We start from the raw sequence: 21,984 nt of genomic DNA, 5'->3' as shown, positions 1-21,984 counted from the left end.
TGTAAAAATATAATTCTTACCACCATGCATACTTATTGCAACAGCTGAAATGTTGGGTTGCACTTCTAAAAGGGTCTTAGTGCACAATGCAAGTGCAAAACACCCAACTATAATTCAGATGTGTCAGCTGATTAACACAACATCATATATAAATTGTTGACGTATCTAATTTGTTAGTGGGAGAATTAAAATTTTGTTTATTTGCTACACGCATGCCTTTTTACTAGCAAGTAGATATATCACTACTTCTATTTACGGTCTGGGAAAGCTTTTAACTTATCACTGCAAATAAGAAAGGAAAGAAAACCTCAAAACTTTCCAGCAAAACATTGATAGCTTCTGAAGGGAAGGGATTACTCTAAGAGCGCTCAACAGCTCTTAAAATATTGCCCTTAAAGGCTGCACTGAATGGCAAGGTGAAGAAAAGAAAAAGAAAAAAAAAAAGCCACCTGCGTTTTACAAACATTTTACTGTGACATTCATGCTACAGAAATTCTTTCTGGAAAAGAGTCTATTCAGAGTTAACATGCTGCTCTGCAGCTTGTTCTGAGACAAAGGATATGTTTTGGTTCCTTTAAAAGTGAAGTCTTCAGTCTCATTTCTGTTGTTCTGATGGAGCCTGAAAAAAAGATATGCAGGTATGTCATAACTGTAAAAAACCAAAACAAGCACATATATAAATAGCCAAAATTAAAAAAGGAAGTCACTAACTAAAATAAGAAGTTGTGAAATAAGTGGTATTACATCAGTACTGTGGCAAAACAAGCATCAAACCAGAGTTTTCAGGGAGTTGTTTGTACAGAACCCAGCTGTGTGTTTATCTGATCCCTCAGTATAAACACACTGGACAACTTAAAGAAGAAGTGATGCTCGGAGCATTTTGCTGAAACATTATAGTTTTAAACACTGAAGTTCTCTTATGCTGGCAAAAAACCATGAAGGTAGCAAGGGAAAAACCTGGAATCACTTTTCAAGGAACTTCATGCTTAGTGAGAGCACTGTGAGAAAATTTAAAGGAAAAAGCCGTACGATGAAAATAATCCTACCGTGACAAAATATCCCAGCCTTCCACCCACCCCTGTCTGTAATGTCCATGATACTTTAGTGCCACACAGTAATTCCATGAGTGGTTCAATGTGGTCCCACCCTCTGATCCCCTTCCCTCTTGTGACAGCAAAAGCCTGTGTGTCCCTGTGCCTGGACAGGGTAGAGGCACTGATTCAGGTTAAAACTTTTTTGTCCTTCAGGATGGAAAGAAGTGAGAGCAAGAGGGTGGGAGCAGGAGGTACACTCTGAGGACAGCATGATGATGCACAAAGTGGCCTTCTAATCTTCTGGAATTTTTTCACCATAAAAACGACCGTGTGTCAAACAGTTACTATGCAGAATTTAAGAAGTATTAAAAGGATAATAGTCCTAAACCGTAATTTTCTGACCCCAAAGAATAAAATAACTTATTTTCAACCCAACTTTACATTAATTGATAAACACACAAGATAACTAGTTATTTTTATTTTGCCATAATTATCTCTCTCATACTTGAATGTCTAATTACCTTCTCCTACCCTTATCCAAAAACCGCATAGGGAATCTCATCATCAAGGCACTTAAAGGGAGCCTAAGCTTGTGCCAAACTTTCAAAGTAGCCTTTTAATGATGTCCTCGACTTCTGTACTGCTGCATCACCTTTGTTCAGCACCTGCACGTTCAGCGCACGCCGCAGCGTTTTCTGCTGATCAACCGCAGGGCTAATCTCTGCGCCGCGAATTCTAAAACTAGATCCCCAAACATCAACCTCACAGTTTGGATGAAATAAATGAAGTAAAACAGCATGACGGTCTAATGTCAGTCTCTATCCCACCTAACGGAATATCTCATGCTTATTTGCATGCACGGATCTTATCTGCTCCTAACTGTTGCACACACTGCACCTTGCTGAACCCACCTTTTCCGTTGCTCCTGGTATTTGCTAATTGTTTATTTCTCACTTCGAGTTTCAGCCGGCATGTCACGATTGTCAGCTCCCAGCTTGCGCTCCCTCCCTGCTCCCGCTACACGGAGTTCAGTTATTTCCTTTCAAAGACAAGACCAGAACTTTATTACAATTTTAGAAAACGGCTCAAACACTCCTTCTGTGCTCCCAAATGGCAGAAGGCTCACCCTTAGGTCGCACAGCTGCACCTGCTGTCATCCACAGGCACCTCCTTACCCATCCCAGTACGCGCCCTCAACATCACAACTCCGCAACGAGTCCAACAGCACATCAGCTGGGAATTTTTGTTAAAAATGAGGCAATAACGAGGAGTTTTGTTCTGGCACGGGGAGTCTGGCTCTCGCTCGGTGCCGCGCCGCCTCCGCTCAGCCCTTTCCCCTCCGGAGCTGCTGAACGAGGGGATGAGGATCAGGGACAGCGGCGGGGGACTGAGCGGGGGCCGGAGGGGGCGAAGGGAGACAGACGGCCGGAGGGAAGGGAAGGGATGGCGGTGGCGGGGCAGGAGCTCCCTCCTCACGGCGCGGCTGTCCAGGAGGGAACCGCAGCTCTTCCCGCCCCGTCTACGTCCCCTTCCCAACCCCGAGGCCAGCAGCAGGCACCGCGCCGCCGGCAAAGCCCGCTCTCCGGCCGTGCCAGCGCCCGCTTTTCCCCACGGAGCTGCCAGCTTCCCAAACGGCGGATTAACCGCATCCCCCGCGTCCTCCCTCCGCCGCGCTTTCTCCAGCGCCCGCTCCCCTCAGCGCCGCCCGGAGCCGGGGGTCGGAGCCCCTCTGCCCTCACCTCGCCGCCCGGCCGCCGCCCGGGGCTCTCCCTCCCCTCCGCCCAGCCCGCTTCCCACGCCGGGCCGGGGGTCACGGCTCCCGGCCCTCTCGCCCACCGCGGCGGTGAGTCAGACCTGCCCCCCGACGGCGAGGGGAGGGGGATGGCCGCCGCCGCCTCCTCCCCAGCCCGCCTTTACCTGCGCCGGCAGCGAGGGAGGGAGCGCAGAGCGGCGGGGACCGCTGGTTCCCGAGCCCCGGCGGCTCGCGCGCTGATCCTGCCTTCCTCCCCGTCCCCGCGGACGCCACAGGAGCCGCAGGACCAAGCCGCCCGCCGCCGCGGCGAAGCGGCTCCGTCTCTATGGCTACTTCCCGCGAGACTTCTTCTTCTTCCTCCTCCTCCTCCTCCTCCTCCTCGTCCCACCGCCACCTCACGGGCCCTCCCCCACCAGGTGACACGGCCCAGCGGCGTCACCGCGCCGCCTAGTTAATTAATACCGCTTTAAAACCGTCACGTCCCCACAATTTTAAATTTTTTTTTTAATATATTTTTTATTTTTAAAACAGCAGCGCCCGTCCGCGCCGCCGCTCCGGCCTTACCGCCCGTTGCCGAGCAACCAAGCGCCGCCCACTGACCTACTTATAAAATTAAAAATAAACCCTTCCCACGCGGGACGGGCGGCCGCGGGGCTGCCGTCACCCTCAACCGCGAGTTTTCCCCCATTCCTCCCCCAAAACAGCCGCCCCCCGAAGCGAGGGGATTAATTTTTTTTTTTTTTTTTTTTTTTTTAATCCCGCCCAGCCCGTCCGCGCAGTAACGGAAAACAAGATGGCGCGGGAGCGGGGATTTTTTTTTTTTTTTTTTCCTTCCCTCCTTTCAAACCCGCGGGAGGCCGGCCCCCTCCCTTCCCAGCATGCCCCGCGCTTTTCTAACGAATTTCGGTTCGAGTTCGCCGTTTGGGCGCCATTTTCGAGTGTGGAAGCCGCCGAGCCGCGGCAGCAGCCGGAGCCGTTCGGTGTTTCTGCATGCTCGGAGCCTCGCCGGAGCCGGGCGCCGCCGGTTCGCGAAGGTACCAGCTCGGCGGGCAGCGCGGGGCAGCTCGGCGGGCAGGGCTGCGGGCAGAGGCGCCGGCAGTTCGCCTGAGGGCAGGTGGAGTTGGGGGGCTGCGAGCGGGGCGGCGGAGGCGGCCTCAGGGCGTTTCTCCGGGCGGAGGGTGCTGAGGGAGAGGGCAGGGACGCGGCGGGTTCAGCGCTGCGCCTTCTTCTTCCCTTTCCCCCCTCGCCCTGAGGGAGCGAAAGGCGGCGGCGGCCGCTCTCTCCGCGCCGGGGCTGCCCCTCCGAGGGCGTTTTCTGACGGGTCGGGGCTGCCCGGCGGCCGCTCGGGCCCCGCGTTGGCGGAGCGCGGCGTGTCCGTCCCGGCCGGTGTCGGCAGATGCGTTTGAGGGAGGGGGATGAGAGAGGGGCTGCCGCAGTCCGAGGAAGAAAGCCCGGAGTTTCCCGCTGTGCCCTTACAGACCTCTGGGGACTGCGAAGCGGAGACCCACCGAGGACGGGGAAGCGCTGGGCTGCGTTTCGGTAGCACAGAGGCCCGGGTTTGATCTGCTTACGAAGCAGGGACCCTTCCGTAACGAGCTCTGCCTGCGCCTGTTGTGCTCGAAGTATGAGACACAAATTCTAAAAAAGTCTGTAATGACTTGGAAAGATCCCTGACAAGGGTGCAGTTGGGCTCCTTAGGTTAACGGATAGATTAAAAAAACCCCATAAACCCACCCAAAAATCTTTCCCTGACGTGGGTTATCTCTATCAAGTTTAATCGGCTGTTAAGAAGGAAGCTTTTCTGTCCGCCTCTGGCTCTTTTTCGCCATCCCCGTAACAAAAAACGGCACTTGGCAGGAGATCGTCGAGAGATGCTTTTAACAAACACCTTTGAGCTGACTCGGAGGAGGGGCCGGGCACGAATTTGTTAAATTTGTTAGAGAGTATGTGGCAACTGATTTATCGCGATTTAAAAGCTGTGGTCAAGTAGTTACGCTTGTTCATTCTGTTGGAAGTATCTGGGGGGGGGAAGGGTTGGTAAGGTAAATAGGTCTATATTGCACAATTCTGTTGGAGTGGAGCAGTTTTGGGGAAAAAAAAATCTGGTACTTTGAGAGGCTGTAATTGTCTGAGACAGCCATTGCGGAACGCTTCTTAACAGGGGCATAGACTCAAATTGCCTTAAAATGAGTTCTTTCTCTCATTTCCCCCCTCCCCCATTGTCCCAAATGAAGGACTCTCATGAGAGTGTGGGCTGGGGGTAGGTCTGAAAAACGTCAAATGATTGGCACCAATTGTGAGATGACTTTCGAACCACGTCAGTTTTTTATCTTGTGAGAAGTAAACTTTCTCATGTCTGTTTTTCTGCGAACGAACTTCGCCACTTGCTGCAATTTAAACTCCTTGGAGAGAGTTTCGCTCCTGCAGTCGTCTTTCTTCTTCTCATCGGTTGCTTTTCTATTTATACTTTTTGGGAGCTGTGCTTAAGTGCCAGCTGATGGGCTTTTGTAAGGTTTCGTTCTTGATCAGTTAACTTTAACATCACAACTGGATGAAGGTATTTCGTTTTGCTTTCTCTGTTAAATGTTGGATGCTGGCAGCAGCGGTCGTGATGTATTTTGTGAAATGAGTGTGTTGATTTGAACTGATTAAGAGTCAAGTCTTTGCTACAATTATGCAGGTCTTTTTGTTTATCTGCCTATATAAAACGTATAGTCAGCATGGACTGTTGGAAGTGAAACCTGTTGGATCTAAAACGTGTAGATGAAGAGTGCTTCCAGAAGAGTATAGACCTGTAACTACTCAGTTTGTTGTTGCGAATGTGCCTTTAACTCTTTTGCCCCCAGCATCACGGTTGTTTTCTCTGAGCATAGTACAGCATTGAACATGGCTGTGGGAGGTTTTCAGTAGGTAGATTCATGCAGTTTCTAAAGATTAGGGTCAGTCCGTTGCTTTGGGGGGGGTGATGTATCTTAAAAATATATTGTTATGAGGTTAAGCTTGAGGTTTTGTTTCAAATCTGGATTTTTGTCTTCAAAATCCCTCTAGTCTTTAGCTTCTAAATTAGTCAAACGTCTGGGCAAACACGTAGGTATATTCCTTAGGGGATCGTAGTTCAATGCTTAGATGATGGGGTTTTCTTGTTTATGTTAGCAAAGGAGATAGATCCCTTCAGTAGTTTGATTGCTTGGAATGGAAGGGGAACAGCCGACAGACACCATGCCAAGCAAGAGCACCAAAGCCTCTACAGCAGCCCGTCGGAAAGGCAGAGAGCCCTTGGAGGAGTCCACCAGTGACATGGAAGTGGAAACCGAAGGCAACAGGCAGCTTGGTGAAGTACCTCCACAAGGTAGGTCTGGATATTGTTCTCACCGTGTGTAAGCTCGATGATAGTGCCTGTTCAGCAACAACGTTCACTTGAATTTACCAGCTGTTCCCAATAGGATTTGCTTTTTTCTCTTCCAGAAAGCAAAATCAAAAGCCTTGTGACTCCTGGCAAGCTTAAACTGCTTTTAAAATGGTAAAGAGGGCTTGCAAAGAGTTAAAATGTTTGGACCAGTGATTTAGTGCAAGTGCAAAAGCAATTTGTCGACTTTCTCCTAATAAAGCCTATTTCATATTCCTGATCTGTAACATTGTACTTAAGATTGTGGTACAACAGCAGGATTTTTCAAATTTATATGCAGCCAATGGTATGGGATTTCTTGGAATGGAATAAATGTCAAGTTTATTTACTTAACTCTTGAAATGATTTGACTTTCTTTTTCATGAAGCAGTGTATTTTCTTGAGTTTCTCGAGTTTTTGCTCAAAACGTCTGGAAAAACAGCAGTATATGTGTTTTTAAGTAGCCAGGTATGCAGTTATTAAAAAAGGTATTGGACAAATAGATTAATAGGTTGAAATTGGTGGCAGAAACTGCTGTCTATTTGAAGGAAAAGTTGCTAGTAACTGTTGAAAAGCTCTTTGCTTACAGCTAGCTGATATCCAGGGGGCCAGTTTGTTTTCGTAACAAACTTCCTGTCTTTGCAGAGACGTTGTGCTGTCATTACAGCTTTCAGAGCATTGTGCAGCGATCCCCAGATCTTGCCGAGTGACTTGTGAGCACGCTCGAACTGTGGCTTTGCACTTATTAATTAGAAAGCCTTTGCCTGTTTCAGATTTGTAGGCTTATTGGGACGGTTGTAGCTATTGTAGTTGCAGAGTGCCTGTTCGAGTGTGTTAGAATAAGAATTACATAATGAAAGAACAAGCCCACTAGTGTATCGATGGGACATCTTAATTATCTCTTTTTAAAAAATTCAGTTCATGGAAAGAAGAATTTTAATTCCACTTGGCTCCTTTTAATAATTACAGGCAAAAGTATAGGTTCGGGTCATATAGAAATGATGTTTGCTTTTTCCAGTCGAGCATTTTGAAGGTGCCTAGTCATTGAGAGCTTATAGTCTTTTTTTCTTTCTGTTTATTTTGGATGGTTTTTAGCAGTCTCAAACGAGGTGCTTGATAATCGAAGTTTAGAAGAGATTTTGGGTAGCATCTCTCCTCCCCCACCTCCAGCAATGACCAATGAAGCTGGTGCTCCTCGTCTCATGATAACTCACATTGTAAACCACAACTTCAAATCCTATGCAGGGGAGCAAACTTTGGGACCTTTTCATAAGGTATCTTTCTTTTACCTTGAGCATTTTTTAAAACGAAGGTGAGACTTTGCTGTGTGCTAGTATTCCTTCCTGTATTTTCATGTAAGCTTGCCTCAAAATAAGTGAAAAATATTTAAGCTTTAGAATTACTTATTGTGATATTCTAAATTTTTCATTATTGGAGAGTAGAGAAAACAGTGAAGTACAACTTTATGGTGCTGTACAACTTTAATTTATCAGTGAACCTTAAAAAAGCATGCTTTGCTCTTGATTTCGTTTGCTGGAGAACTTCTAGGGGTGTGTGTGAAGAATGAGAATATTTTTTAGTGCCCACAAGAGACTTACGTGGCTTACGTGTTCCTTGCAACATGCTTGCTAAGTGCAGTGTCGCTTTGACTTAATGAGTTAGAATTTAGAAAGCTGAGTTGAGGTGTGGGGTTTTTCCTAAAAAAGTTGTGCTGCTTTACCTTGGGCAGTAAAAACTAAGCTACCAAGTAGTCTGCATTTTTGTGGAGCAGAAATAATTGTGTTTTAAACTGCTCCCAAATGAAGTGGGTGATGTACACTGGCCAGGATCTATTTCCCTTTGAATGTCACTTTTTTCCTTTTTATTATGCAGTGTTTCTCGTGTATTATTGGGCCAAACGGCAGTGGAAAATCCAATGTAATTGATTCAATGCTTTTTGTGTTCGGATATCGAGCACAAAAAATCAGATCCAAAAAACTCTCTGTGCTGATCCATAATTCTGATGAACATACGGACATCCAGAGTTGTTCTGTGGAAGTCCATTTCCAAAAGATCATTGACAAGGTATGTATGCTTCTGTTCAGAACAGTGGAGGCTTTTTTTTTTTCTTTAAGGATTTGAAAACTTTTAATATTTGGTTATTTTAATTTGAGCTGGGGAAGACTTCATAGCATGATTAGTTTACCTTTGGGATGTAAAACATCAGTTCAAAGTTAATTAGCTTAAAAAATTCCTCCCCTGAGTAGTATGGTTCTTAAAATATTAGTAGGGATTCTTTTTCTGTTTTCTGCAAGACTAATATCTGGTACATGTCCGTTTTTAAACTATTTAGAAATACGTCATAATAATTTTAAGAAGTCGTTTTAGAATTGTCATCTCTCTTACCTCAAGTAAATAAAACTTATTTCTGAAATTAACAGGACCCTTAAAAACTTTTAAGTCTGCATTTGGACGTGTTGTATATTCTTAAATTTATAACTTGAGCATATATATTAAGAAATAAAACCTATTTAAGGAAAACTTCTTTTCAAACCAATTAGAAACTATTTTAGGTGATCTACATTTAGAAAAAATATATAATGAATCTGAAACTTTATTTACACTGTAAACATGCCTGCAGTTTTAAAACAGATTTTTCATGAAAAATTCTAGACCTCACATCCTACCACTAATTATTTTTGAACCTGATATTTTGTTTGAATGAAATAGAAAGTGTTGGCAAATTAAAAAAAATATTTCTTTTGCTCGCCACTTCATGTATTGATAAAAACTTCTGGACGTTTTTGTTGATTTATGGCAATTACGGTGTAAGGAATTTATTTCTCTTTATTTATTTTTTTTTTTCCACACATTCTAGCTGTAGTATCAACTGTTGAGTTTGGAATTAGTCAAAATAGTGGGAAATGTACATTGACATTTCAAAAATTGTGTTAATAAAGTGGCAATATATACAGCCTTTGAAGGAACTGTTATAAAAGACAGATTTTTTTTTTCTTTAACTTGATACACATACATACATACCTTTTGCTTGTGTTTATAACAGCCAGATTCAAAAATTATTAAATTTAATCTTATTTTTTTTTCCACTTGAGTTTGTGTTAACATCTAGGAGCTAACTTTATGATCTAAAAAAAATCCTGCATATACTAGATACCAATTTGATTATGCTCTTGGGGGTTAGTCTGGGAAAGTGATAGGCCAGTTTAAGTCTTTACAAGAAGCATGCATCAATTTTAACTTTTTAAAGTGTAGTACCAGCTTTATTTTAGTTGCTGCTTGCTTTGTAGGTAAGTCTAAGATATTTTTTGAAGCTGATGATGTCATATTTGTCACATCTTTAATGTTTTGCTTTTTTATCTTTTGCAGTTTCTCTTTAGAAGTACTCAGCTAAAAGTAACTCCTTTTCCTAGCACTATAAAAGAGGAGTTTAAAATGTGAGCAGTAGTTAAGCCATTCAAGACTTGCAAATCCAAAATTTCAAGGGTGGAATTGCACAGCCACCGTAAATTTCAAGTAGGCCTTTTCCTTTGTGATTTGAAGCAGGAGTAAAGAGAAAAAGCATTTTCAAAGCCATAGGTTGTATCAGAGGTGGGAAAGGCATAATGTGAAGGCCATTCAGTTTGAATGATTTGGGTTAATTTTTGTCTAGTTCTCAAGGGTGGTTTTCTAGTTTTTTCTCTCTTTTTTTGAGATGTGCAGCTTTAAGACAGTTCCCACTTTTACTAGACCTCAGAGTGCAGTTGACTTAAAATCTGAACCTGATAAAACTTCTGTGTTGAACTGTGAAATATGAGGTAAACCTGTGAGATAGTAATTGTTTTTCTGGCTTCGTTTTTCCTCAAAACAGGAAGGAGACGATTACGAAGTCGTTCCTAACAGCAATTTTTGTGTATCTCGAACTGCCTATAGAGATAATTCTTCTGTCTACCACATCAATGGAAAGAAAAAGACATTCAAAGACGTTGGTATTCTTCTTCGAAGCCATGGAATTGATCTGGACCATAACAGGTTCTTAATTTTACAGGTTGGTGTATGAAGGAAAACAATTTTAAGTAAAGCTATGTTTCCAGTTAGAGTTACAAAAAAAATATTGTTTAGGTTTTTAAGTCTTGTGTCTGAGGCCTTAAAGTACTCTAGCAGCACATCATGGTTTGCATGCTCTGATAAAGATGCGAATCATTATTTGCTGCTTTAGAAATTTAAGGAAGAGAAACAGTTGAAGATGCTAACATAAATTTTTCTGTTAACAAATTTGTGCTCCTGACATGTGGATGAATAGAAGAATTGTCATACTTGTTCCGCCCTAGCAGCACGTAAATATTGGAGTAGTAAAATAAACCTTAAACCCCAATATTATTGTGCTGCTTAAGCGTGGCAGAGATTCAGCAACTTGTTTATGCTTTAGGTAAAAATGCATCAATATTAACTTAAATCTTAATGATTCTACTGTTATCTATGGCTCTCATATGTAGACATGGTTTTGCTGGAGAAGTGTGTACGTAAAAATTAACTGTGCGTAAAAACTGAGTGCAAGAAAAAATACCTGAAGTGTACTTTTTCTTTACACTTGTTTAACAACTGCAGAGGACTCAATGGCAGGTTTAGAGCCAATTCAAGCTACACTTTACAACCCATATTGTAAAAATAACAATAGAATTTGTCAATATAATATCATTTATATTCATGTTTGACCTTAAAATTATAAGGCTTGCTGGTATCTGTTTGCTGTTTAAAAGACAGTCTGAAGAGAACCACACTCCTTTTTTCTAGCTTTTAAATAATAATGGAGAAATTTGTTATGTGCCAAACAATTAAAATATGAATTGAATGAAAGTACTTGATGGAAGCATTTAAATATTAATTCATTTGACTAACTGTATCTGGAATTACCTGTAATTATTTCACTGCTATTGCTAATGGGTCCCAAATCTACTCTGAAGGATTGTGGCCCAGAAAATTAGTGACCAGTGGGAGCCTCCTGAGGTCTGAAGTTTTTCAATAGAGTTTATTTTAGGCGTGTTTTTGTCAAAGGAGCTTCCAGTTCCCCTCTAAAAAAAAAAAAAAATAAAATAAATTCTAGATAGGCTGCTGTGCTTGCTTCACTTCCTCAAGCCTTTTCATGCAGTCCTTTTTTACAGTTACACCCACAAAAAGAGGATATTATCTGTTTCAAAGTCTCCATGCCAATTAATTATTCCTTCCAACACTTTATTCCTGTATTTTCTGTTTCAAGATGGAGTGGGAAGTACCTCCAACAAAACAACTGTAGTAAATATGCTCTTTTTTCTATACAGTTGTCCTTCAGTGTCATTTTAGCAAAATTTCTGAAAGGGAGAGACTGCAGAGTCTAAGATTGAGCTGGGCAGAAATGATGGTGCAGAGATAGCTAAAGCTTGGTATTAGAGAGCATGGCCTTTTACCACTGGAAGGAGGGGAAGGGAACTTTTGAGAGGGGGTACTGCTAAGCTTTTTAATTTATTTTTAATTTTTTTTTCCCCAAATGTGGTTTGTTTTCTTCTCCCATTATTTTTTTCCCAGGAAGTTATCAATGAGGAGAACATACCATTTGTAGAAGCTCGTGTTTCATGTACAGTGGGAAATAAGGGGGGGTATAACCAATATTAAGGCATAAAGCAGTGGTGCCCACCATGATTTTTTTCTTTCATTCCACCAGACTCTTTGAGGGTAATACATTGTCATGAAGAGCAAAGGAAACTACTGAGATTTTCTGTATTTCTTTAGTCTTTCTGGCTGAGGCAAGGTCCTTTGTCTTTGCATGTAAGGTGTTGTGCCTTTTTAAAGGGAAATCTGCTGATTTGTCGAGTCAAAGTTGAGTCCTTTCCAGTGGGGAAATGTAGCAATATTTTCCACATAATGACAGCAGAACTTTAAAACCCAATATTAAAAATTATAGTAGAAGTAAATGAGACCATGTCAGAAGGCTGAGGCTGTGAACTGTCACAAGGATTGCCCTTTTTTCCCCAGTGTTTTTCAGATTATTTAAAATTGGAGGGATAAGTAACAGGTTTATGTCGCTTTTGCTCTTCTTTTGTTGTAGCTAAGCTAAGTTTAGCTTGATAACAAGTCAGAGTAATTTCTTATTTAAAATAAGTTACAAATCTCTTTGATTTTGACTATGTCAATAGGATGTGATTAAAATATTTCACTTGTAATATAGATTTGGGGTAAAAATATTAAGTGGAGTTTATCAAATGCTGGTTTTAGTGTGTGACAGAATATTCACTAGTTAGTACTAATGCAAAAGTTGTAAGAGAACATGTCCTACATGTAGTAACAAAACCTTTAGATACTTGATTATATCTTGCTAGCATATTTAGCATTGCTCAGTGGAAAATAGTTGCTTTTTAGAAGACTTAATTTCTGTTTTAGACTACTTCTCCCCATTTCACCCTCTGTTTTGCAGTCTTCTTCTGACATAGCAGATTTTGGTGCCTTTTAGGATAAAATTTGAAAGCTTAGGCCAGACTGAATTTTGTAGAAGTTGGGTAGGGCATGCTACAGATACTTCTGCTGATGCCATGCTGAAAATATTAAAATCAAACTACTGACGAATTCTGTGAGTAACATTACAAAAAAACACCTGTGGAAAAAGAGTATATGTAAGACTATTTGAGTGGTTCTAGAAGTATTACAAATTCTGTGCTTGAACTAGGTAGTTGAAAAAAAAATCTCGGTTAAAAATGGTTTTGATTGCAAAGGGATATTGCCAACATTTAACAGGAGGAGTTTGTCATTTTGAGATCCTTAAGTTCTAACTCTACATATTTCATGTTTTTAATAAATTGCTATATGCTTTTAGTACTTTAGGAATAGACAACTGTTCAGTGTGTTTTTAATGAGCTTGCCACAGACTGAAACTGCAACAGGCAAAAAAAAGCATCTTGTCACTTATTAAAAAAAAAAAAGCCCCAGCTTCAGTAACGTGTATATCTGCAAAGAACAACAAATAAAATTACTGAGCTTTTCTGGAAAGACTTATTCGGAATGTCAGAGTATATATACAGAAAACTTGTGTGAGCTCTGTGCTTTGACTGGGCTGGGCAAAACTCAGAAGGTAAGTATGTTTGCTGTTGCTCAATAGTGGCTCCTCTGAGCAGGTTAACCTTGAGGCCAGAAAAAAAATCTCAGCCTCTTTATCCTGACTGGTTTGCCTCTAAGGAATTATTAAATAAATGGGGGGCACCTGAAGGAACGTCAGTTCTGGACCCCACAGGGTAGACGTGTCTGGGGAGCACAGCAAGCGTTATCACCTGCTGAAATTGGCTTTTGCAGTCTTGCAAGGTAAGGGGAGTGTAGATATCAACTTTGTAAAAGGAAAGCCGAGTTTCGTAGGGAGCTCCCGTTCAGGAACTTTGCAAACAAATGTTGTAGAAATGGTAATAAATGGCACAAGACTTTGAATTAATTTTGTACTAAAAGACAAGATCGTGGGAGCAGAATTCTGTAAGCTGATTTTAATTTACTTTAGAAGATACTTTCTTTCAAAGAAATAGAAACTCTCAAGTAGATTTTGTACTAATTACAGTAGTAGTTCACTTAATTAAATCTATCAAATTCATTTAAAATATTCTTGTGTGATCTTAAGCAAGTATAAACATCTACAATGATTTTTATATGTATGCATTTTTGTAACTGATTGGAACAACATTTTGTGATGTACTAAGTCTTATCCTATGGCAAGCTTATGTTTCCAGAAAGGAAGTATAGTCAAGTTTTTCACCTGCTGCTTTGTGGAAATAATGTAGGAGTCGCTCTTTCCGTGTATTGGAGAGGAAGTGAGGGAGAACAGATTTTCTTCGCTTTGAGATAAGCCAGAAGTTTCCAATTGTTGAGGTCTGCTTTCCTAATGAGGCACACCAACATTCGAGCTAAAGCACTGAGAGGAGCACGAGCTGAAAAGCTCTACTGGGATTATAAATGGTGATCTATGCTGCCAGCACTGGTGGTGAAGAGAGGTTTGTTCTAGAAAGGTCAAGAACAGCTGAGCTGAAGCGGTAGGAAGAATTAAAGCAAGTATGATAATATAATTAAGTAAAACCAGATTCTTTGAATAAAGTCTTCTGTAAAAATAGAAGCCTTACACTGAATCATAGAGTACAGACTTGATTTCACTGTTTAAATATTACGCTTTATGCTGAAGTGGGTGTAGAGCAGCACAAGATATGTTAACGTGTCTATGTGCAGTTTCAAAATTATTCTATTGCTTCATCAGAAAACTTACATTGGCAATTTGCATGATTTTTGTTTTGCAAATAGCAACATAACACTGTAACAAATGTTTATTAAGCTTTCTTTAGAAAAAGAGGGAAATATGGAAAGCAGAGAAATGCACTTTTCTAGGGGCAGTGTGTAACTGAGAGTGGTCAATTAAATAGTTTAATTAGAACATACCAATATCTTAAGTCAAATGTTGTAGGTTGAGTTTGACAATAACTGCCTTAAATTCCAAAATGACTCTAGATTTGCACTCAATTTGTATTCTTGTGCCTTAGATTCCAAAATGACTCTAGATTTGCACTCAATTTGTATTCTTGTATTAAATGCAAGAATGTCCTTAAGAAAGCTTCTAAAATTAGACAGATGTGCAAACAGCTTGACAAAGGCTACTTTTAAATGATTTCCAGAATGCAGAATAGTAGTTTTGTGCAAACAACTGAATGTTGTATAACAGGCTAGTTATAAGTTTTCCCTCGTCTTTGGACAGTAGTGGCCTTGCAGATTTGTGTATGTGCATTTATTACTTCTTTGACATTCTTGATTTTCCCACCTAGCATATAACACTTTTCTTGGAAGGCAGAGCATGAAGTTGAGTATTTGATACTATCTCCCCTCCTGTATGTTTGCCATCTGGTAAAACCAAAGAGTAGAAATGAGATATGACTGTAAGTGTTAAGTAATGGCAGCTATAACATGGAATTGGGGAAAAACAAAAAACCACAACCAACCACCCAAAAAAACGAACAACAAACATTTCTGGCTTACAAGAGCTGTATTACAGTCGCATTTCCAGGAGAAGAGGAATAAGGTTACAGGAATATTGGTTATCTAGGTACCTAGCTTCCAGTGCCCATGTATGTAGAATTAGAATTCATAATCAAAGCTTTACATGAGGAAGGGACTATGGACATACTGTCGAAATGATGTCAAATTGAAATTACCATTATGGAAAATCGAAGGTACACAAGTTTAGCACTTATTTTTGCCATTCCTTATTGTAGTCCTGCTTAAAAAGGGAGAGCCATCATTTTGATAAAGTAAATAAAAGGGTGAGCTCTGTCATGCTGTCCAATATAAGAAAAATAAAAAATGGGAGCGGGGTTGAAAACAGGGCAGGTAGCATACAGGGAAATGGAAAGACTCGTCTCATTAGTGCTTAGTGGCTTATGTAAGATAAAAACATAGTTTTATGTTATCAAGAAACTGATTACATGAAATATCAAGGAAAAATATTTTGACGCAACTAGTGTCAGATGCGTAAGGAAAGAGCTTATACCTTAGTAGTGGTGATTTAGTAGTGGTGCTGAGACTAATGTCAGCGTTCAGAAGTGGGGTGGGATAGAAGACTGAGGAAGGAAAAACAGTACCTGGAATTTCCCAGAAGTAGCCTTGAATTTTCTGTCTTTTAAATCTCTGTAGAAAACCAGCTTTTGTGGTAAACATTATAAATGTGGTTTCTCCTTCAAGCAAATCTACGGTGCCACTGGTTTCATTCTGTTGGCTGCGTCGGCCATTGCTCTTCCTTGTGCTGATGGTGCTCAGAAGTTCTGTGCTCTGTATTTTCCACTCCTGCAGCTGGCTGGAGAAATACTTGCAAAATCTCTTGTCCACGTTCCCTTGCTCTGGGAGAAAAGTTTCACCGTTTGAAAGAAATTGAAGAAATAGCTGTGCTCTGTAAAATAAGATTAAAAATGCTGAACTTTACTGGTTTATAATTTTATTTATGCCAGGTCAGTTGTGTCTAGCCATCCATATTAAAAAGTTAAGAAAAGAGTTGAAATTGAAATCCAAATGTTGAAACTTCAGGAAACTTTTTATGAGGAAAACATCCAGGCTCTTACCAGGAGATGCTCCCTAGTTGCAGTAGGCTTCCTTTGTACCACTCGAAGAAATGAGAAGGCTTTCCTCCTGCCCATCACCTCAGAGGTGGAGAAAATGTAAACAAAAAGAAACGTTTGTGTAAAGCATTTGTCTAATTTACCAGTATCGACAAAATATGTGATCCGGAAGCCTGGATTCCAAGAGTTCAGAAGATTACTTGTATTCTACTCGAAACAGCTGAAGTGGGAAACTAAGACAAATAGGATGTCCTGCTCTCTAAGGTGATGCCTCACGAAGTTTCTCGGCCATGTGTAAAAACATGGAAGGCTTTTCCAGTATATGGTGTTGCATCTTTGAGGCAGTATTTTCTCTAAAACTATTCCTCACGAGCAAAACTGAATATAAGTTTCAATTCAGCTAGATGTTGCGTTACTCCACTCTTGAATTTAGCTAGCGTTGAGGAGCTCCACTACCAAAAAACCCTTCAAAAAACAAAACACAAGAACTGCACCAGAAAATTCCCCTCAAAAACCACCCAAACTACCCAGTGCTCCCCTCCAGAGTGCAGTACACTTCCATCTACTGGATTCCAAGCTACACAATTCCCTTGTTCCAATATACGTTTTAATACGCCCGTGCTTTAAAAGTGTTTTTGATGTGTGGGTTTTAACACTTGAAAGTTAGTCCAGTTGGTTTGGCTGTATAGAATCCTGCTAATCTGAAAAAAACAAGGTTTTCAGCACTTTATTTCTAAAGCTTCAGATTAATACACCAGAAATTGACAAACTAAAATACTGACAAATTGTTTTTCCTTACTTGCTGCCATACTTATTCTGTAGCATGCTAACAAAGTAGATCTGCAAACGTTGTATTAACAGTTGACAAAACTCCTTGTGTTGCAAGATACTATCTTGAAAGGTTATATTTCTCAAATTTTCAGGGATGAGAAGATATGAATTGCTAAGCAAACGCCTTTCTCTGTAGGTTCTCCAGAAACAACTAGTCATAATGCAGGCGAGTTTTTCACAACCAAAGAGAAAAGTATTGTTGCTTCCTGGAGAGTTTTAAGGCTTCTGTTGGGAATCTTTCAATGTCAAACGCTTTTTGCTAGCCCTGCCTTGTTTCCTACCAGAATTTTAAAATGGGATCTGAAGGCCATAGTCTGAAACTCTATTAATTCCAGTTCCAGCACTATCACAGACTGAACTACTGTTGTGCACAGCACAAATTATCCATGACTACAGTTTATCACCATGTGAGACGGGATAACATCAGTATTGGGATTAGCACGTTATGCCATTCAGAGTTCTTAGCTTTGGAATTAGCGCTTCAGTCCACAGACCCTACTTGCAATGTCAAGGAAAGTTGCTGGAACACGATGCCAAGAGCAACAAAGAGGAGTTACCTGCAGAAGTGAAAAGTGGTATCCTGTTCTCAAGACTAGTGGAAAGTTGCAGAAATGCAGCTTAATGAGTAGGTCAAAACTTTCCTTTATCAAGCAGTTTGATAACGTCGTTTAAAATTCAAATCTCTATGTGCCAGAAAACATTGGATAAACTCAGATTAAAAGCTTTCTGTTCTGAGAGGGTCAGCTGTTTTCAGAAGTGAATATATAACTCCAGAGAGTAGGAGTAGTAGTTTTAAGAAATGAGGTAAAAGGGGGTTTAGGCATTTCATTGTCCCACCTTTTGGCAGCTATGTTGGAGGTCAGATTCTTGTCCTTCACAGCCAGGGCAAGTCCAGGCACTCCTGGCCAGCGTGTTCTGGGCTGCTGCTTCACCCTGTGCTTATGTTGACCCTCTCAGGTCTCCTCAACTGAGTCATTGATTTCAAATGGTTAATTTTATTAATGAGCAATTTTTAAACTGGGTTTTGAAGGCTTCTGCTATTTACTTTAAAGCTTTTGCTATTTACTTATGCACAATATAAATTTAAATTTAGAAAGTATCTGAAACATCATGGCACTAAAATAATTCCCCTCAAGAGCTCAGCTAAGCAAAGGAAGGTGGAATCTCCAGCTTCTGAGTTCCTTGAAGTTATTCCTCTCATTTTTCACTAGAGGAAGTGGCTTTCAAACGGGAATGGCTCTTGCCCTTTTTAAATGACTTTGTAGCCTGCTGCCAAGCAAGGTTTGTCACGGTGTGTCACAGCTGTCAGGTAACTTTATTGCTTAGAAATTTCTCCCAGGTAAACTTGTGCTGGCTCTTAGGGTGCACCAGTGACTGTTCTGGTAACGCAGCTGAGGTGTTCCGTAGAAACTGTTATTTAGATGTATGTTCATTGGACAGTGCTTGACTACCTGTTCCTAGAGATGTGCCAGCATCCCACTTTCAGGCTGATGAAGAAGACTTCACACACGATGCAGAAACTGAAATTTGGGTAGTAATTCCATTTAGAGTTCTTGCACTGAATGTAGACCCTTCCTAAGACACCCAATGGATAGTTGATATTTTTCATAGTCATTTCTTCACTTTTGTGGATGTTTTGTTCTGTGTTAGCTGTCTGCCCGTGTCACCAGTGCCTAAGTCTTGACATCCATTTTGAATGTCGTCTTAACTAAATAGAGATGTACTTTTTTTTTTTTTTTTTTTTGCACATTGCTCCTTCTCCTCTCTTGGATTCATGCCTGAGAGCTAGGGGAAGATATCTGAGCCAAATAAAGAAAGAGAATTCCTGGTGGTCCACACTGAGACTGTTAAAATTTGGGTGCGACAGCTATGTTAAGCATGCCCAAGCATGTTTTCTTGTTTTCAACAAATGTCTGCCTTCTGCCGCTTTAGTTTCACTTTCAAAAACGCTGTCCGTGTTTCGAAAGATCTTTTGCTAGCTAAATGAGCAAGGTTGTGGTTTTGGTTTTATTTGATATAATTCAAGTAGCGGATCAAGTAATAAGCACAGTTAAAAGTTAGGAAACAGTTACATTGACTATCAAGTTTTAACAATGCAGAGTTGTAAAATGGTTTTTTTTCCCCTGTTAATCATTATCATGACTACTTGCAGGAAGAGCAGGTACAACTTTTTCAGTCTCTTTTATCAATTACAATAACTGGAAACCTTTTGTGTTTCTTAATATATTAACTATAGGGGTGGGCTATACTGATTTCTTAGTATATTAAATATTACTTTTATTATTTAGTTATTTATATATTCTAAATGTTTTCATTTTACCCTTGATAAGAATAGAGTCCCAGAATGTAAGTAGGTAGTCCCTCTACATCTCTTCACATAAGATGAGGAATACATATTTCTAAAACTGCTTGCCTGTGGTGAAGTAGAGGAATTACACGTAAAATTGGCCATAGCCAGCCTGACAAGTCCAATGCATGTGCATTATCTTCTCAACAGGACTCAGTTCACTTCAGCTTTTCCAAATGTTAAGGTGTGTATGGCCTAAACTGGAGTCACCACGAATTCCTGGTCATGTGGTGATGTATTTATTTACCATGTGGAAACCAAACCCCTGATTTCTTAGTTGATGAGGTTATAGAACTAGATACAATTGGATTACATTTCATTAGTTATTTACTATTTCATTAAACATGTTGTAGTTATATTCCATTCCATTAGTGAGCTATGGAGAACCCTCACAACTGCATTACTGTCTTTCAGATGGTTGTGACTTCAAGATGGTTAATTATACTTAGCGAGATCATAAAAAAACATTGACTCAGATTCCTGCTTGTCTGTAATTCCTGTGCTCGTGTTAAATCTAGGGTAGCTTTGTGGTTTACAGCAACACCTGATTTGAGGGATACAGATGCTATAAAATATTAAAATATATATATGATATATAGATACAAATTCTCAGACTTGATGCTCAGCACCTGAATTAAATATCTTTTCTGTGGTTGTGTTTTCTTGGATGTAAACAGAGGAAATGCTTTAATGTAAGAAGAAACAAAGAGGAGACTTAATTCCACAGAAATTTAGGAGGTTACACAGTTTCCTACCTGTGAGCAGTGTCTTGCTGACAGGTGGTTTTTGGTAGAGAAATCATACATTTGTGGCAAGGGAGCAAATGTGTAATTGGAATTGTAAATAATGTAACTGCGGTTATTAGAAAACTGTTTGGCTTTTTGGTATGAGTAAAAATAAAATAAGAGTTGAGTTGTTTGTTGGTTTTGTTTGTGTTGTTTTTTTTTTTTTTGTCTTGTCAAACCTGCTGACACTTTCTAGGAACAGTGATTAGCAGAAAATAAAAGCTTAGATGCATTTAATTTCTAGAATTTTAAAATAAAAAAACCAACCACTCTTCCTCTGATTTACCCTGAAAAAGGAATTATGTGCAAGAAAGACTTACCTTGAGGAATACTAGTTCTTATTTTGCAAAATTTGTGAAACTTTGCTTTTTCCCTTCTGCTCAGCCAAACGGTGTTTACTAATGGGAGACAAGCCTGGGGCCACTAGGTGTCATTGCATGCTGAGTGCGGGGAACGAAATCGCTTCCGCAAAAACTCCTGAGTTCTGCAGCTCACGCCGGGAGTACCTTATCCTCAGCTTGCTTCGCGGGTTGCAGGTCTGGGTTACAGCGCTTCCCTGCAAATCCTGCCCTGCGTTGGCTTCCGAGTGTCCTTTCTGGTTCTCCAGCAGACTCGTTAATCACTCTTCCTTCTGTATGTCCTCGGAGTTCCTCATCCACGCTTTTGTAAAGACCTGGCTGTCAGCTCAGGCTCAAAAGCAACCAACAACGACGACTAAATTCTGAGCTGTGTTTTCACTTTGTGGGTATGGACTTAGGCTTTTATACCTACCTAGCTTGGATGTTGGAATATACATTTTGTGGGGTTTTTTTTTAAATCTTGTCAGTTCTAAAACTAAATTAAAAATTTAAATCCAGCTTGTTATTTCATGTATTTAAAAACCGGTCACAAATGCCAGCACTGGCACTCTGCAGTATTGATCATCTGTTTCACAAGTAAGTTGTCTCTTGTCACGTACCTGACTGTCAGGGTTTTTGAAGAGTGAATAGTTTTTACTCAGTATTTAATTTTTGCAGCATCTATTACATCTGTTCTTGCCCCAGATAGCATTTTAATATGTGTATATTCAAGTTCACGTCTTCGCCTTCTGGTATATGACCATGTTATTTACAAAATATAACCTGTATTTTGAAACGTGTTGTGCTACTCTGTCCTAAGAATAAAACATTGATAGTAGATCTTTTTGTTGGCTAATGATAGTGTCAGTAAAACAAACAGTCTGTGTAATTGTCCCAGTTTAATCTTTCCTAATTCTTATTTTTAAAAGAATCAAATTATTGTTACTATCTAGCCTAATGATTTAAAGTTAATGCTGTGCATAAAGGATAATTAAATGATGGAAGCTGAGTACTTAAAGGATGTTTTTCTTTTTCCAACAAGGAAGTCTCAGTTATATGAATTACAAGTCCTGCTCATCCATCAGACGTGTTTGTATGGACCTTCTGTTTCCTAAAGAGAGCCCTTCAGGGACTTCAATCCTGATTAAGCTGCTTTAAGACTACTGGGTGCTACTTGACCTAGAGGGCATGCTTTATTCTCCTCTTCTTTTTTTAGGTTGGGGAAATACATTTTGAATCTTTAGAGAAATGAAACACTGTTTAGACCTGAATGTTGGCTTCAGAAGAGATGCTGGGTTTCATGCACGTCACCATGATGTGCTCCTTGGAGGAAATTTTTATTTCCATCTTTCTCAAATATATTGCTGCTCTGAATAGTCCATTTTGATTACTGCATTATTTTGTTCTTTTTTATATAATGCTAGAAAATGGTCAT

General features: G+C 40.4%; 2 protein-coding genes across 2 annotated transcripts in view; one reads left to right on the top strand and one right to left on the bottom strand.

Moving 5' to 3' along the window:
- Positions 1–2,989, bottom strand: part of IFT80 (intraflagellar transport 80) — a 53,045-nt gene extending 50,056 nt beyond the window's left edge. Inside the window, exons 1-3 of the mRNA XM_086618051.1 lie at positions 2,952–2,989; positions 1,946–2,073; positions 563–619 (exon numbers count right to left, since the gene is read on the bottom strand). Coding sequence (XP_086474177.1) covers positions 563–599 — 37 coding nt within the window. The 5' untranslated portion in view covers positions 600–619; positions 1,946–2,073; positions 2,952–2,989. The remainder of the gene's footprint in view (positions 1–562; positions 620–1,945; positions 2,074–2,951) is intronic.
- An 803-nt stretch (positions 2,990–3,792) lies between these two features.
- Positions 3,793–21,984, top strand: part of SMC4 (structural maintenance of chromosomes 4) — a 37,364-nt gene continuing 19,172 nt past the window's right edge. Inside the window, exons 1-5 of the mRNA XM_086618111.1 lie at positions 3,793–3,821; positions 5,941–6,136; positions 7,268–7,446; positions 8,045–8,236; positions 10,020–10,196. Of these exons, the coding sequence (XP_086474237.1) occupies positions 5,980–6,136; positions 7,268–7,446; positions 8,045–8,236; positions 10,020–10,196 (705 nt within the window). The 5' untranslated portion in view covers positions 3,793–3,821; positions 5,941–5,979. The remainder of the gene's footprint in view (positions 3,822–5,940; positions 6,137–7,267; positions 7,447–8,044; positions 8,237–10,019; positions 10,197–21,984) is intronic.

Source organism: Tauraco erythrolophus, chromosome 11 (assembly GCF_009769465.1).
Source record: "Tauraco erythrolophus isolate bTauEry1 chromosome 11, bTauEry1.pri, whole genome shotgun sequence".
NCBI lineage: Eukaryota > Metazoa > Chordata > Aves > Musophagiformes > Musophagidae > Tauraco > Tauraco erythrolophus.
Note: the sequence above shows the minus strand (reverse complement) of the source record. Positions and strands in the feature narration are given on the sequence as shown.